General features: G+C 62.6%; 3 protein-coding genes across 3 annotated transcripts; all 3 read left to right on the forward strand.

The window, feature by feature from the left end:
• Nucleotides 1-3,296: 3,296 nt before the first annotated feature.
• Nucleotides 3,297-3,994, forward strand: EMIHUDRAFT_105277 (hypothetical protein; the record flags this gene model as incomplete). Its single annotated transcript, XM_005762570.1, has 2 exons — nucleotides 3,297-3,536; nucleotides 3,608-3,994. The coding sequence occupies 2 exons, from the start codon at nucleotides 3,297-3,299 to the stop codon at nucleotides 3,992-3,994; spliced, it is 627 nt and encodes a 208-aa protein (XP_005762627.1).
• A 5,114-nt stretch (nucleotides 3,995-9,108) lies between these two features.
• EMIHUDRAFT_437900 (hypothetical protein) lies at nucleotides 9,109-10,028 on the forward strand (the record flags this gene model as incomplete). Its single annotated transcript, XM_005762571.1, has 2 exons — nucleotides 9,109-9,235; nucleotides 9,348-10,028. Coding segments are annotated over 2 exons (638 nt in total), but the record flags the coding sequence as incomplete, so codon positions are not given.
• A 5,426-nt stretch (nucleotides 10,029-15,454) lies between these two features.
• On the forward strand, nucleotides 15,455-16,474 carry EMIHUDRAFT_215858 (hypothetical protein; the record flags this gene model as incomplete). Its single annotated transcript, XM_005762572.1, has 1 exon — nucleotides 15,455-16,474. The coding sequence occupies one exon, from the start codon at nucleotides 15,455-15,457 to the stop codon at nucleotides 16,472-16,474; it is 1,020 nt and encodes a 339-aa protein (XP_005762629.1).
• Nucleotides 16,475-17,209: the final 735 nt, after the last annotated feature.

Here is a 17,209-nt window from a genome sequence, read left to right on the forward strand (position 1 = left end):
TTCTTTCATTCTTTCTTTGTGAATCCTTGTCCCTTTATGGCCAGCTCGAGGCGCGCCAGTCCCCCATCGGTCTTCAGGCGGCGCTCTGTTCTCGCCGGGCGCCTGCCCTACTTTCCAGTATCCTGAGGCGCGCGGAGCTCTGGGCGGGTTTGGCCTTCTCTCTGTTCTTTTTCGGGGGGGGGGGGGGGGGAGAGACGTGTCGGGGGACTCAGACCATACGGCGCTCTAGATAGGAATGATGCGGACGTGTCGGGGGACTCAGACCATACGGCGCTCTAGATAGGAATGATGCGGCTCAACGCCCGCACCCAGCAATCGTGCTCAGATGAGAGAGCGCCCACAGGAGGGGCGAGAGAGCGAGCGAGAAAGAGAGTAGAGAGATCAAAGAAGCCATGCCGCATGCGCTGTCCCCGGCGCGTCACGATGTGGGTCTTCGTGTTGTCCTGTTGAGGATGGAGCGTGCGATAAGAGGAGATGCAGAGAATTTCGTGTATTGAAGTGATGTTAGAGACGTTGAGTTTCCGCTGCTCGTAAGCTTGACCGGCCGCGGCGCCGTCGGCTTGCTCAACGCGTGTTACGCGCGTGCGTCGTGCGAGGATGAATTGGAGGAGCCCGACACGCGTCTTGGGGGGGGGACCCCCCCATCTTTGCGTTACCGGGGTTGCCCCGACCCCGACGGGCGACGGGCAAGCCACTCCGGAGAGAGGTCCAAAATTTGAGTCTCTCTCTCCGAGTGTAACTGTAAGCGGGAGTACGTCAGTAGCGAGTACGTACTTTTAGCTTAATTGGAGAAACGGGAGAGAGGGGTGTGTGTGTTCTCTTGGCCCCCTTCTATAAGAGGCTCTTTAAAAGAGGCCCTCGCGTGGCGCGTGAGAGAAGACTGATGATGCTCCTTCGACTTAGGGAGCGGTTCAGCTGCTGGGCGGGCTTCAGGCTGGTGCTCACGCGAAAAGGAATCGACGCGATGTGCAAAGCATACAAGAAGGGGAGAGGGAAGAGGAGAGACGCCGGTGATGACGAAGCAGAAACTAGCGCAGACGAGAGCAGGGCAGACCCGGGGACTGGGGAGCCGGAGCAGACGGCATCGGCCGCCGAGGGAACGTTGGGAAGAGGCACGAGGAGGGCGGCGACCTCGACCGACTATGGAGGCCGTCGCCAGACGACGCAGGGCAGAAGACGGTGAGGCGGAGCAGACGCGCAGGGCGAGACTAGGGTTGCCTAACGTTAGGAGCTGAACAGTGTTGCTAGTGTTAACAGTAACAACAGAACAACAGTGGGGCTTCCCAACAACAGTAGCTAACGTTAGGCCGACTGAACAACAGTAAGGAAGGCCTGGCAGTGACCCACGACGATCTCTAGTGTCCAGTGCGGGTAATACCCAAAAATACCCGGGAAAACCCAGGTATTTTCGGGGTTTACCCGGTTTTTTGGCCATTTTCTGCTTGCTGGCCGCTGAACAACAGTAACAACAGTAATAAACAGTAACAGCATGGGCTGGGGTGAACACTTGAACAACGTTGAGGATTTCAGCCAACAATAGCGCAACTGTTAGGCCCCAAATTAACGTTAGGCAACCCTAGGCGAGACGAGGGAGGGAGCAGGACTTTGCGGAGATCAGCAGGAGGATGTACGAAGAGATTAGGAGCAGCAGGGACCCGAGGGACCATGTGGAAGACTGCTAGTGCTAGTCCCCCATCGGGAGGACGACCCCGGCTAGTCGCCGACCACACCCACAAAGAACCCTGCACAAAGATCGCAAGGGCGGGGACCTGTTCCTTTTTACCCATCTCACAGTAGAGAGAGGTGTGAGGTGCTCACCCAGGTTTCGGAAGTCCGCCTTGATGCGATCAGTTCCCCCCAGGTTTGACCGCGCAGCTCGCAAGACTCGTCGAGCACTCGCAGCCTCTCTGCGCCTCTCATGCTGCCGCGGCGCCTGCGTGCGGGAAGTTCAGTCTTTCCGGAAGATATCGTCGAGTTTTGAAAGCTGCGCGGTCAAACCTGGGGGGAAAGAAGAGCGTCACGACGGACTTCAGGTTACCCCTGAAGCTCTTCTGACTGACGCTTCTCACTCCCCATACTTCGTCTAGCTATGCGTCTACGAAGTATCTTTAATTAAGTACCAGCGTATGCCTACCTGGCGCAACAGCGGGATTTACCTGCCTACCCCGAAGATTTCCCGTCCACGCCGACGTCGGCTCGTCCGGTTTGGTGCTAGGCAAAGGGGCAAACGCCGCGGAACACCACCCGGTCCCGGTGCTTCTCGCTGAGCAACTACTGCGTGGAGAACCCCGATGCTGACAAAGTCGGATGCCGGCCAGCGATTGGGTTGCCGCCGGGGTGTCGCGCTCGCGCTGACCTGCTTCGGTGTCGCCGCAGGCATTCGTGCGTACAAACCCTTCCAGCCTCAAGGGGAGGGAAAGGAGATGGCAGAAGTAACGTCAAGGGAAAGGAAGGACGGTGCGGCGACCGATGAGTTCAACGCGCTCACCCCATGTTACCGCTGCAACGAGATCTACGAGGACTGTGGAGATCACCCATGCGCGGACGCTGCCAACTGCGGCGTTTGCGGCAGCATCAAATCTGACCCCAAAAGTTGCCAGCCCGATCCTGTTTCGCTCCGCTACCCGTGCGGGATGGATGAGGTGACAGAGGATCCGGATTGCGACAAGTGCTCGGAAACCTTTGGCCAGGGACCTGGCGATTGTGGCGGTGCACCATGCGAGGATGCTTGCGAATGCGGCGTCTGTGGGTCATACGGAAAATGTGACAGGTCCTGCAAAGCCGAACCAACGAAGGGTCGGCACAAGTGCAAGAAGCCCCATTTTATTGCACGACCAACCGTCGGAGCTTGCTCTTCCTGTCTACAGGACACCGCCGACCTTTGGAAAGGTGACTATACCGAGGAAGAATTTCGACACGGACACGCGAAGTTGGGGCATGCCAAGAACAACCTGTGCGGTGGGTCTCTTTGCGAGGACGCTTGCGGCTGCGGGGTGTGTGGATCCATCGCCGGGCGTTGCGATGCCACTTGCTACGCTTTCCCCCACACGAGGTTCCGGTGCACGCTAGACTACGAGCCACGGCTACCGATAAAGCCGATCTTTGCCCTTCCTCCGGGGGCCGGACCAGTCCCAAAAAAACGTGGGGCTGGCTTCAGCAACTCGGGCCCACTGTTTCCCGACGGGAAGCGCATATATAGCTGCGACGACGCCTCTCACCTAAACCTGGCCGATTCGTGGTTCTACAATTGGCACTCGCACCCAGACTGTGGAAAGGGCAACACCTGCAGCGAACCGATGTGCGGGGGCAGGGCGCGCGCGGCAGAATACGTTCCGATCATCAAGGGCTCCAAAGACTGCAAGCCATCGTGCAAGGCAGGTCTCGACCCCAACTACAAGCAGATATGGCGCGACTCTGGTGTGCGCCACCTCGGCGGGTTCAACGAGCCAGATCTGCACGACAAGCTCCCTGCCAAGAGGGCAGCGGAGCTCTGGGTGCAAGTGCAAGAGATTGCAGAGGAGTTCGACCCTCCGTTGGTGCCCTCTTGGTCATACGCCACCACACATGTGATAGTACACCTCTTCATCGCCGCGCGACTCCCTCCTAGGTGCTCTTTTCGCCGCAGCTGTGTGTTCGCTACTTCGATGGCAATCCATCACCCTGGCTAACACATTTCCTGGGCAACTGCAGCGTCATCGAGGGCTGCGACCCGGACAAAATTAAGTACATCGGCTACCACTACTACTCAAACTCTAGGGAGGAAGTGTTCACCGAACTGGCCGATCGAATCGCACGTTTCTACGAATCATTTGGCAAGAAGCTGTGGATCACCGAGATGGCAGTCGGTTTTGCCAAACAAGGCCGGCAGGTCCAGGACGAATGGATGTCCAAGACGCTGCTGGCGCTCGAGACGGACGACAGGGTGTTTCGGTACACGTGGTTTGCGACACGCAACCCGGTTGACCGCCCCCTCCGCATGGATGCTCTCCCGTGACCACTCACTCACACCTGAGTACATGCACACTTCCGTGCTCAGGTGCACGACTTCGTGCGAGAAAGCAGTCTGTTTGTTCCCGGCACCGAGAACCTTACCAGCACCGGCAAGCTGTATGCACAGGACTGGGACATCATTGCCAAGCATGCGGGCTTGATCCCCGCAAATGTGTCGCACAACCTCCCGGAGAAGGCCACCGCCGCATGTGAACCTTGGTGCGCTGGTCACACGCAGAGATGGAGCCTCAAATGCGGTTGGGAAAGTAAGTGCGCCGGGTGCGAACCGTGCTTGCGAGGCGAGTCGCGAGACCTCTCAGGAATGACATCATTTGGGATGGAGGCAATGGACGCAGTGCAATCGTGGTTCTCCCCCATCTGGAACCGCCTCTACCTTTAAACGCTAAGAGGTTCCTCCTTTCCGCACCCCAGATCCCCAGTCTCGAACGTGTGTGCTCTCTGTCTCAGTCTGTCTGTCAGCTGTGTCGATTTCTGCCGGATTTCGATGTTAGTGGCAAACCGCGCGGAACCGAAAATGGCGTTTAATTTCGCGCACCTGCTGCTTTTGCGGCGGCGCTCCGCGCCGCTTGAGGTGCCTGCGGCGCCCCTGGGCGCTGTGCGCCTGTGGTTTGGGGGGGCTCGGCTAAGTCGATTTGTACCAGATTTCGACATATTAGTAGCAAACCCGCGGAACCGAAAATGGCGCTTAATTTCGCGCACCTGCTGTCAGCCTCCTACGCGAGTGCGTATGCCCCGTCGTCCTGCTCTAGGACGTGTGTAACACTGACTGACTGACTGCTGTCCGCCGCCTACGGCGGCGCTCCGCGCCGCTTGGGGCGCCTGCGGCGCCTCTGGGCGCGCCTGTGGTTTGGGGGGCGGGGCTGGCTAACGGTCGATTTGTACCGGATTTCGATGTTAGTGGCTACTCGATAGCGGCCACGCCATAGAGGCTCACGGACAGGATGAGCCAAGGCTTGGGCCGCATCGCGCTGAAGAGTTTTACCCAAATCCGAAACCGAAACACGAATCTCCAAAACCAAAAGGGAATGAAATCCCTTATGGATATAATCGCCTAATGATCTCGAGGATTGGCGGAATTAATGCCCGGGAACAGCCCTTCTGGCCCGAGCGCGGGGCGCGAGGGACAAACGAACTCAAAGGGCATGAAAGTCGTCAAGCCGCTTGATCAGGCCAAGTAGATGGCCCGCGAGGCAGCCTTCGTGAGCAGGTCGGCGAGCATGACAACGCCGGGGAGGTGTTCGACAGAGATAACGCCACGGCTGACGAGATCGCGAAGAAACTCGGCGGCGCGCAAGATGTGCTTGGTCTTCTTGAAGGCGACGGGGTCGAATGCCATGCCGACGGCGGACTTGCTATAGCAGTTGATGACGCTGGCGCCGTCGATGGAAAATCCAAGGTCGATCAGTACTTCGCGGATGAAAACCACCTCCTTGGCGGCGAGCATCGTGCCAAAGAACTCTGCCTCGGCGCTAGAGAGCGTGACGGATCGCTGCATCTTGGAGAACCAGTGGAAGAGGCATCCGTAGAAAAAGAACATGCCCCCGGAGAAAGGTATTTGGCAGGAGAGAGGAGCATCCTATGCCTCTGTGAGTAATTCCCACGATTTGCGAATCCGGTTGCTCCCGTCGATGGCCGGGCCCTCGCTGATCTCTGGTGGCGTGACGGAGCAGATGTACTTCGTCTTTGGGCAGGCCTGACGGGTGATGAGGTTGTGTACTTGAGGTGTCCAACGTTCTGAATGCCCTCGGTGCATTCGAGCGTGTCGATGAAGTCGAGCGGACGGAGGTTTTTGGTGAGGGCTGAGGCGTTTCCCAATCGCCTCCGAGGCAGCCTCTGTGTCGCCGAGGTAGGTTCCGAGGATTTTGAAGCATTTCTCGCGTCCGGTGAGGGTCCCGTCCTCGTCTCTCGGTGGTGCGGCGAGCCGACCATGAAGGAGGGTACGCTGTCGAGGTCGCCGCTCGGAGAGTAGATGAGGCACTTCTCCTCGTTGTCGAGGTTGCCAGCGAATTCGTTTTGCACCTCGAGAGGAGTGTGCCGCCCTCGCCGCAGTAAGACCGACGGCCTCTGCCACGGTGTCGTTTTGGACCATGTCGTCGATGAACGAAACGAAGCGCCACGTCGGGTTCTTCTTTTGCACCATGTTGTCGATCTCGTGTGACTCCCGTGGTGCAGAACCCTGAGAAGGCGCGCCCTTGGGCACCGCCGCAGCACGACCGGATGTAGCCGTCGGCGTCCTCGCCAGGCGGCTCCAGGCTGAGCGGACGTCGTCATCCCTCTCGTCTCCGTCACCGTACCCGTTTGCCTCGCGGTCGATCGGCGACCAGCCGAGCCACTCTTTGGCGCGGTCGACGGCCTCGTCGTCGTCCCACTCGCTGCACGAGTCGAACTCGTCCTCTGATCCGTACGAACTTGTCTGACGTCCAATCGTTCCACTCGTCTTGAAGCTCGTCCTGTAAGTCTTCGGTGCACGCGGCGACGGCGCACTGCAGCATCGACCAGTGCGGGCGGTCGCCGTCGCCATGAAGCCAGTTTCGCAGCTTGCCCATGGAACAGAAACCAGAGGGCTGCAAGCCCACGAGCGGAGGAGCCAGCAGGTCCTCGCGTCAGGAAGCAGGAAGGCACGCGGAGGGAGGCCGGAGTTTCCGAGGAGCCGCCTGCCTCCACGTCTAGGCTAGGTATTCTCGCGGCTGGTTCACTCCCGGGAAAGGATCCCTAGCCACTCAGGCCTCCGGGTTCGATCCAGGCCTACCCCTTAACCCCTACCCCGACCAGCCGCTACTCGTACCCTTCCCCCCCAAAAGTCGGAACCCTGCCTCCCTGCGTTTGAGTGTGGGCTGTCCAAGCCACCGGAGCCTCTCTCTCTGTCTCTCTGTCTGAATTCGCGGAGCGAGGAAAATTTTATACGGAATACGTCGCTTTTTGGGCCTCGTTTGGAATAAATACGTATTCTGGAATACGTGTGGACTACGATCGGAATACTGCCAATACGGGTAGAAAACAGCCCTAGGAGGGGTCCGTTCAGCGTTCTCGACACACGACACTCGAGGGTCCGTTTGGAATATACGTTCAGAGAGTAGGCACCGGAGCTGCCGGCGAGCGATGTAGAACTCGATGGAGTCCAACCCCAGCCGCTGTCCCAGCTCTTGGGTCGAGATGTGATGCTCCCACGCCTGGCGCGCACTGGTTTAGAACGGAAAAAGACCACATCCGTTTTCTACATCTGTCATCTCCAGCCCTGGAGCTGGTCGGCCACACCGCACACCGCGTCGCGCGTCGCGCCCTCTCTCCACGACTATTCGTAGGGGCTATCCGACTTCCGGTTCCGCGTCTCGCACCATGGCGATGGCGCCAAGAGGTTCCTCTTTTCCGCGCGCCCCCCCCGCAAGGCGCGCGATCGATATACACGTCTCATCTCCACCACCCGCAACGAGGCCCGTTCTTCCTCCCTGCTTCCTCTCAGCAGCCCATCGTCTCGTCCACCGCCTCGCAGGTCTGGCTCGGGGGACGTCGAGGAGGACGTGCCTTGCCCCGTGCGGCGAAATCCATCCATCCAGCGATCCAGCCAGCCAGTCAGTCTTGCTCTTGGAGGTTGGTTGGAGCACTTGCTGAAGCGTGCACGCTGTGCTTTCTTCCTCCCCCCCGCCCCCCCTTGATTCCAATCCCGCTGTTCTCTTCTCATAAAGATCGGTCCACCCGAACTGTAGCGACCCAACGGTTTGAATTCAGGCGTCTTCTTCGCTGTTCACAGCACGCCACTAGGAAACCTAGAGCCCACGGTTCCACCTAGAGCCCACGGTTCCCTGGGGTCGCCTCGTGAATAAACGAGTATGTATAGCGGTGCGCAATTGCCCCATACCACGAGAGAAAGGAAACCCAGGCCATTTGACCGTGACAGGGCGACGCTTGACGGTCATGGCTCCCCTGCTGCTCGCCCTCTTGACGTCACACGTCGCGACGTTCCAGTTCGACGAGGCGGCGTCCGCACGCGCCGCCGCCGGAAAGTCTCAGCTCGAGGCGCTTGCCGCTGACACCACGTGCAGCGCCCGCGCCGTCGACCGCCTCCGCGGCGGTTGCCGCGAGATGGACGACCAGTCGCAGTCGAGGCTGGCCGTGGACTTTACCAACTGCCACCTGGCCAAATCGGGGCTCACCACCTACGAGTGCACCTCCGAGATGAGCCTCGCCGACTGCACCAAACCCATGGTCGACTCGGCCGCGGCGCTCGCGTTCAACGCGTACACCCACTTCTACACGCACGCCGAGTCGATGTGCTTCTACCTCCAGTCGCGCGAGTTTCAGCGCTCGACCGAGACGCTCGTCGACCAGCTCCACGCCTCGGCGCAGGGGACGGCGTCACAGCTCGACAGCCTCAAAAAGGACACCGAGGCAGCTGCGGCCCGACCCCTTCTCCCCCATTTGCCGCCGCCCTCGGCCTCGCCGCCGCCGCCGCCCGCCTCACCCTCGCCGCGCCCTCGCGCCCACAGCCATCGCCACGCTCTCCCGCGGGCCCAGAGAGCACGACCCCCTCTCCCCGTGCGTGCAGTCGCTCGGCTCCAAGCAGCGCTCGCTGCTCGGCGGCGTCGACCGGCTCCTCGACCTGCAGGCCGCCCTGTTTGGCGAGTTCGCCGACATCAAGTCGGTCCTCTTCTTCACGTGCGCCGTGCTGCTCGCGCTCGCCCTCACCTCCACCTCGCGCACCGCCGCCGCGCGGCTGCCCATCTTTGCGATGCTCACCGGCAGCTGCCTGCTCGAGAAGACTCTCGCCGCCGTCTTCCTCCGCCGCGGCGCCTCGGGGCCCGCCTCCGCCGCCGACGTCGAGGCGCTCGGGAGCCTTCCCCGAACCTTTCGTTCAGCCTTCCGTCCACCTTCCCCGAACCTTCGCGCAGGCCCTCGTCGCGTGGCTCTGGCTGCTGCGCAAGGCCACCTGCGCGGGCGGCCTGTGCGCTCTCTGCCACGCCGCGCTCTGCTACACCGACCTCGGCCTGCACGGCTCTCCAAGCAGCACGGTGCAAGTCGACGTGTCCAGGACGCGTCCAGGACGTGTCCCACAGGCCGCAAGACGCTCTCAAAGCTGGACGAGCTGCACGCGTTGACGCGGCGCGACTCGGAGGACCTTAGCGCAAAGATCGACGGCCTCGCCCGCGCCGTCTCGCCCGCGCCCTCCGCCTCCTCCTCCGCCGCCTCGCCGTCGCAGCCGCCCGCCTCGCCGCCGCCGCTGCCCGAGGCGCTCTGCCATCCGCGTCCGCCCCCCTCGCACGCCTTCCCTCTCCCGAGATGGCAGACGCGTCAACCCCCCCCCCGACCCACCCACCCGACCCACCCCCTGGTGTGCGTAGGCTGGCTCCGACGCCGAGGCGGACCTCCTCCAGCGCCTCCTCCACGCCTACCTCCTCCGCCTCAAGCGCTCGCGCGTGGCCGGCGCACTTCGCGCCGTCGGCGGCGGCGGCAACGCGCGCAAATCGCCCGCGCGCAGGTCGCCCGCGCGCCGGTCTCCGCTCGCCGGAGGCCCCGGAGGAGGCCGCCGCAGGAGCATGTCGCCGCTCGCCCGCGGAGCCGCCGCCAGCGCTTCGCCCCGCCTCGCGTGCGAGGCGCAGCTCGACGGGCGCAGCTGGCCGAGCGCCGCCACGCCGCCGCTCTCGCGCGATTGCAGCGAGCAGTCGTTGGCGGAGAGCGCCGCCTCGCCGGCGTACGGGCACGTCACGCCGGCCCGCCGCTCGGTGCGGCTCGCACAGCGGGCGGAGCGGCGGCGCTCGGTGGAGTGAGCGGGGGCGGGCCAACAGGGCGGCTCACGCGCCCAAATCGTGTTCACGGGGCCCCGCGCCCCACCCTGGACGCCTTGCAAGTTAGTGGCATTGGTGCCGATTTTTGGATCGGTACTCTCACAGCCGGACGGTGCCACAACGGTCGCGGTGACGAGACGCTATTGCGTATTGGTATTGCTCGCCATCGGCATCGTGCAGACCAGAGTGCAAGAGGCTACCCCTATATAGGTCATCAGATTATAATGTTATGAGATCAGCGCGGAAACGAATGTTTCGGTATTACGCTTTACGGCTCTAAATTCTCGATCGTATCGAGAATCGACGCGTACGGACTATGATCTATGGTCTAATGAGGCTAGTTCCAATTCACTCTGACACACACACACACGCTAATCTTGAAAATACGCGTCCAACGGAGGTTGTAGCTCCGTGTTGGCTTGCTCCCAGCGGAATCCCCCGCGCTTCCTGCGGCCATGGCCGATGATACTAGTATGAGAGGTCATCTGGCTACCGCGAGCGCGACTCAACTCGCCGACGTCGTCCGATGATGGTGCCGCAAAGTCAGCCTTCGGAGGCTATCGTGGGGTCGAGCCGGCGGTAGCCGTGACATGAGGTTCCACCACCCCTCGCAGGCTTTGCCTCTGACCGCCACCGTTCCCAGGCTGCCTAATGGGATGGAAAGGAAGGCTGGGCGAGCGTATAGAAGCGTGCTCGACCTCGTCGTGGCAACCTGCACGGCAGCGCTGGTAGGCGCGATGAGCGTCGTGCCACCTGACCCAAGACGGGTCGCAGGCGTCGTACCGAGCGTGTCGAGACCGTGTCCTGATGTGATCTGCACGGGTGAGTCACGTCGGCGTCAAAGGAGCGACGTGCGACCTGTCAGAGCTTGATCTCCGATCTCAGCGGCGCCTAGGCAGCGGCGTCGAGTCGTCTCCGGCGCGCGACAAAGGTACATCCCCAGGACGCGCAGAGGCAGCTGCGACCCAGCCGAGTGGACGGTACAGGTAACACACCGCGCCACCTGCTGTGTGTTACCGTCCACTCGGCGGGGTCGCAGCTGCCTCTGGAAGGCACCGAGATGTACCACCTTTTTGCGCAAATGGTCAAATCAAGGTTTTGTAACGCGAGCTGTGCCACAGTGAAATGGCACTAGCCTGAACACTATGCCGTATGCGGTACGACGATCGCTTTCGAAACACGAAAGTAAGGCCAAAAAAACAACGTGAAACGTCCCGTTCTCGTGCCAATCGTGGTTCGAGGTATGGATAAATCAGATCCCACTATGTTGCATCATAGGATATACAGTAACATACTGAGATACCATACCTCTTCCATGACCTCTTCCCTGGCCCCATCCCACAGTGCCACAGAAAACATCCGGGCCATGGGATTATCGGTCCAGACGCTCTGGGTTCTGGTTTTTCGAGATGTGAACGATCTCCCCGGAGGGGTCATTCCGCCGGAATGACCCCTCATTAGATTCCGAATGGGTCGAACAGGAGTACTAAGACAGCAGCATGTTCTGTCTGGGTGGGAGGAACCCTAGATAACCTCAGCCCGTGGAGAAGCAACCTCAAGCTGCTCAGCTGAACGGGGAGGATGTATGCCGGGCATCTCAGCGGCTCAGCGCGAGGCGGGGGAACGGACTGGCCGAGCGGCGGCAGCGCGGGGAAGTCCATGCCCGGCGAGAGCGATTGCCGAGCAGGCAATGTATCAATGTCTGCCCACAGCCCGCCGTGTGTAAAGAGGACACAATACCGAAAAAGGTCCGACTTTGCAGCAGGCAAGTCCAAGCCGAGGTACGCCGGGTATGCTTCCTCACAAACAATGCGTCCGCATAAAGTCGACTGCTTCACAATCATTGTAGAAGTGCCATTTATACTCCGGGTTTAGAAGGCAACAATCTCCGTCATCATATTCAACGCAACCCAGGATTGGTGGATGTGAAGGGAGCTGACTTGAGGCACAATCATCGGATTAGCGTGTCAGAGTGAATTGGAACTAGCCGCGGAGGCGGGTGGATGGATGTGTAATAGCGCGACTGAGGCGGGTAGAAGAGCTGCCCGCTCCGCCGCGAGGAAGGCAGCTGGCAGTGGCGGGTACGGCACCGATGCAGACCCCGCCGCACTGCGATCGCGGCGGCCCTCGCCCTCGCGTCCACACCTACACGCTCCCAAAGCACCTCCACGCGGCGCCCGATTATTGGCGCCAGGGCAAAGCGCTGCTGCAGTGGGTCCGCACGAGCGTCCACCACGAGCCCGACGGGGACTGTGCCGACTATTGGCTGCTGCCCGGCTTCCCGCCAAACGTCTTTAGCCGGGCAGACATGAGGCGCCTGTGCGACGACCCCACCATCGCAATTTTACCGCCGCCCTCACCCCTCGCACTCAAACTGTAGGTCGCTAGGCGACGTGCGAATCGCTCGCATCTTCCACTACCTCCGCTCGCGCTGGCCGTGGTGGAACCGGACTGCCGACGCGGGCCAGGCGCGGCACGTGCTGCTGCTGCCGGGCGACCACGGCCCGGGCGACACGGGCTACGACCGTCCAATCTACCCGCACAAGTGGTCGCCGACCGACTCTGACGCCGCGCAGGACCGCCGGAACCACGTCTGGAACGGCTCGCACGCCGCGGAGATCCGCAGGCTGTGGGGCGCCGGCTGGGAGGCGCTCAACCCCGCGAGCCCCGGCCGGCTCGTCCTCTTCCTCCTCTACAGCGGCTGGGCGGACCAGCTCACCAGCCAGCGAGGCCACTGCCTCAACTGCTTCAACCACGGGCTCGACGTGCGGCTGCCTTCGTACGCGGCGCACACCTGTGGGCCGCTGTGCGGACTGCCGCGCCGCAGGACGGCCGAGTGCCCAGAGTGCGGCCAGGGGCGGAAGGGGAGGGTCGCCGCGCTCGGGCGCCTCGTGGCGGCGCCATCGCCGACGGCGGCGCGCAACTGCTCGCTCCACTGGGCCGGGCGGGGAAGCGTGGGCAGCAACCCCGCCCGAAGGACCTTGCTCCAGCTGGTGGACGCCCCGGGCATGTGTATCCATGACACGGGTCGGAGCGGCGTCAATGCGGTCGACATCCCGTCCGCGATGCGCACATCGCGCTTCTGCTTCTCCCCTCGCGGGTGGGACAACGGCGACTCGGACCGCTACCTCCCGGCGCTTCTCCACGGCTGCATCCCGGTGCTCTCGGACCCGCTCGAGGCGATGCCGCTGCAGGAGCGAGGCGGCGCCGCGGCGGCGCGAGGAGGCGGCGTCTCTTCACAGCTTCGCCGTGAACAGGAGCTGCGCGACGAGTGGCGGTGGGAGGAGGCGGCGCTCGCGGTGGACGTGGCTCGCATCCCCAAGCTGCCGCAGGTGCTGGGCAGCCTCGGCCCCGGCGCGGAGGCGGCGCTCCGTGCGGCGGGCGAAGCGGCGCGCGAGCACCGGCTCCCGCCCCGCCCTCCTCGTGCGCTGCTGACACCTCGCGGCGTGAGCAGGCGCGCGAGCGCATGCTCTACACCACGCTCGCCTTCGACTGCTGCGCGCCCGCCGCCTGCAACGCCTCGCGGGCGCGGGCCGCTCCCTCGACCCACAACCACGCGCGATCGGTGCGGCAGGCGAGGCTGTGGCAGCCGTCCCCGTGCGGGCCGGAGCGGCGGCGGAGGGCGGGCTCGTACATCGGCGAGGACGGGTCTCGCGACGCCTTCTCACCAAAATAAATAAATAAATAAAACGGACACCTCTACTAGGAGATGGGTAAAAAGGAACAGGTCCCCGCCCTGCGGTCTTTGTGCAGGGTTCTTTGTGGGTGTGGTCGGCGGCTAGCCGGGGTCGTCCTCCCGATGGGGGACTAGCACTAGCCGTCTTCCACATGGTCCCTCGGGTCCCTGCTGCTCCTAATCTCTTCGTACATCCTCCTGCTGATCTCCGCAACGTCCTGCTCCCTCCCTCGTCTCGCCCTGCGCGACTGCTCCGCCTCACCGTCGTCTGCCCTGCGTCGTCTGGTGACGGGTCCTCCATAGTCGGTTGAGGTCGCCGCCCTCCTCGTGCCTCTTCCCAACGTTCCCTCGGCGGTCGATGCCGTCTGGTCCGCCTCCGCCGTCCCCGGGTCTGCCCTGCCCTCGTCTGCACTAGCTTCTGTTTCGTCATCACTGGCGCCTCTCCTCTTCTTTCTCCTCTTCTTGTATGCTTTGTACAAACAACCAAATGACGTGTGAGTGTTAGATTTGTTTGGTATTGCTAAAAATCTCTCTCTCAGCAACAAACCAAAAACAATCTCTCTCTCACAGCACAGTAAAGAATTTAAACAAAACAACTCTCTCTCACAGCAGAGAGGCTCGACACAGGTGCGAACTGGCGCGTGCTAGCACTATCACAGTAAAGACGATCGAGGCGTCCCGTACCATGCTGTGAAAAAGAATTCTTAAAATACAAGCCTCTCTCACAGCACACTGGCACGACAAGGGCGCGGACTGGCGCGGACTGGCACACACATGACCTCGCCACTTTGCGGCTCTTTGACATCCACCTCGCGGCCCGCTGCGCGGCTCCTCGAGCGCGAGAGGAGTCGTCTACGAGGCGGCGGCGAGCGCAGGCGGCGGCGGCGCGGCGGCGCGGCGGCGGATCGCGGCGCAGACAACGGCAGGAATCTGCGGCAGGCTGCTGCCTGCTGCTACAGCAGCTGCTGCTGCTGCTGCTGCTCCGCCGCTGCCGATTGTGGACACGATTCCCCCGATCACCCCGCCCGCCCGCTCCGCCCCGCCCGCCCGCCTCTCCCCGCCCGCCCGCCCGCCCGCCCGCCCGCCCGCCCGCCCGCCCCGCCCGCCCCGCCCGCCCGCCCGACCACCCATTCCCATCACCATCTCACATACCTTCATATAGGCGCTCGAGACCTCCTCTCGCGGCCTACTCGCTGCCTCGAGGGAGGAGGGGAAGACGTAGGGCGCGCGCCACTGCGCTCGCCGTAACCGAGGCCCCTCCCCGAAAGGGCAAGTATTAGACCCATGAAATCCGAGACCCCTCCCCACCACCCTGATCCCCCCACCCCCTTGCTCCCCTCCCCCCCTCGGGAGGGCCGAACTGAGGCGCCCGAGGGGACCCCGCAATTCCCTTCCCCCCTCGGAGGGCCGGACTGAGGCGTCGAGGGCCCCACTCTTTCCTTCGCATAGCGGCCACTCTTCGGATCGCTGGTCGAGCGACCCGGGGGATGCCCCGCGCGCCTGACCCAGGCGCGGAAACGAATCTGCGAGGCGTGGCCGCTCATGCGGCCCGATGGGGAGGAGGGGAAGACGTAGGGCGTGCTTGCGCGCCTTTCCGAGGCCCCTCCAACCCACCCGCGCTAGGTCTCGGGGGACGAAGGGGTCACACCCGACGACCTCGGGAACTAGCCGGGGCAGTCGGAGAAGGGGCAACTCCGTGCACTGACGGTCGGCCGTCAGAAAACACGCCTCCGTGGCTCGGGTTACACCAATCCTCGCTACCCAACGCGGCCAAAGGATATCCACCTCGAGAACCTCGAGAGAGCACACACACTGTGAAAAAGAATTTTTGAATTAAGCCTCTCTCGCAGCACACAAGGGCGCGGACTGGCGCGGACTGGCACACACACCGGCTCACCGTAAAGAACTCGCACGCGCACTGCCTGCGGCCGCTGCCTTCGTCAGGATCCGTCAGGTTCAACAAACAGGCTAGGTCCGCAACGCATATATGAGCGCTCGCGGCGAGGCCGCCGCCGCCGCCGTCCTCCTCAGCGAGGAACTGCTCGGCGTGATCGCCGACTTCATCGGGCTCGACTTTTTCAGTGGGTGCGCTCTGGCCTTCGGCGCCGCCGGCAGCGTGGCACGGCACAAGCGTGTCAGCTGGCGACTCTGCCGGCTCGAGTCGAGCTTCGGCTCGCACGGACCCGGCGATGGCCAGTTCTGCGCCCCCTCCTCCATAGTGGCGACCGCGTCGGGCGTTGCTGTGAGCGACGCGGGGAACTGCCGCGTCCAGTCGCTGACACCGAGCGGCAGCCACCTCCTCTCCATGCCGCTGTGTCCCGGGCCTCACGTCGTGGCCGGCTTGGCGGCGGCGGCGGACGGCACCATATTTGCGGGCATAAAGGAGTTCGACTCTGGCTGGGACTACCCCTCGCTCGACCGGTGGCACAGCTACGTGCTTCGCGCCTCGCCGACTGGTGATATTTTGGAGCGGTTCGGTGGCGCGTGCGGAGGCGGCTCGAACCAGTTCTCGCGCGTGTGCGGGGTGAGCCTGGCGGGCAGTCAGCTCCTCGTCGTCGACCAGGGCAACCACCGCATCGTGGTGCTCGGCACGGCGCCAAAGCTGCGGTGGCTTCGAGCCTTTGGTAGCCAGGGCAGCGGCCGTGGAGAGCTTAGCCTTCCAGAGACGGCGATTGGCCACGAGGGCAGCGTCTACGTGGCGGACCAGGGTAACGCTCGTGTGTCCGTGTGGACAGAGGAGGGCCGCTATGTGCGGTGTTTCGGGGCGCCGGGTGGGGGTGCGGGCATGTTCGAGGAGGTTTGCGGTCTCGCGATCCTCGGGACGCCGGCGCGACTTGTTGCCTGCGACGTCTCCCGGCTGCACGTGATGACGCTGCACGGCGTGCCGCTGCACGTGATCCATTTCGGCGCGGCTGCTGACGTGTGCGGCGTCACAGTCGCCCACGGCCAGCTCTTTGTGACCGACCAGCGGCAGTCGATAGTGCACGTGTTGCATTTGTGGCTGTGACACACTCAGAGCGGCGAAGATTTGTTGTTCTCACTCTACTGACCAGAGAGGGGGGGTGGGGTACGTGAATCGGGTGCGGGTACTTCCATCGAGACTGACGAGAGCCGGCGCGCCCTCTCGTCGCCGCGAACACCTGCGCGCTGCGAGGGTCAGATCAAATAAATAAAACGGACACCTCTACTAGGAGATGGGTAAAAAGGAACAGCAAAACACACAGATCGTATATTTCTCTGGTAGGACGGGAACGAGATGAAAGTAGGGAGTAGAAGAAAGCAAAGAGGAGCCCTGCGCACGCACGACTCCGCAGGAGAAACCCCTCCCGCCCGTGCTTGCGCAGCGCAGCCTCCTCCGTATATTTGTGGGATCGTTTTTTTTGCTGCGGGGGGGTCCGCGGGCGGCGTAAGCGCACTACACTGACAACTGTGGGGTAGACGAACGCCATTCGAACTTTGATACGCGTCGATATTGAGCTGAAACCGAGGGTGTGTGTTAATGTATGTAAAACCGGAAAAGCAAAATAGACCCTGGCGCGGCTGCCGGTGCCGCGCCTGTCAGTTCCCAGATGTCTATGGTCGCGCACTTGCAGCGCCACCGCTCGGCCTTCTGCCTCAAGTGTCAGTCGTCCATGCAACCCCCCCCCCCCCCCCCCCCTGGCCCGCGCGTGCCAGTTGCTCTTCTACTCGCACTCACGCAACCCGGCACCCTGGATGCTTGCCAGTCAAGACAAGCATGTAG

The sequence above is a fragment of the Emiliania huxleyi genome (assembly GCF_000372725.1).
Source record: "Emiliania huxleyi CCMP1516 unplaced genomic scaffold EMIHUscaffold_67, whole genome shotgun sequence".
NCBI classification, from domain to species: domain Eukaryota; phylum Haptophyta; order Isochrysidales; family Noelaerhabdaceae; genus Emiliania; species Emiliania huxleyi.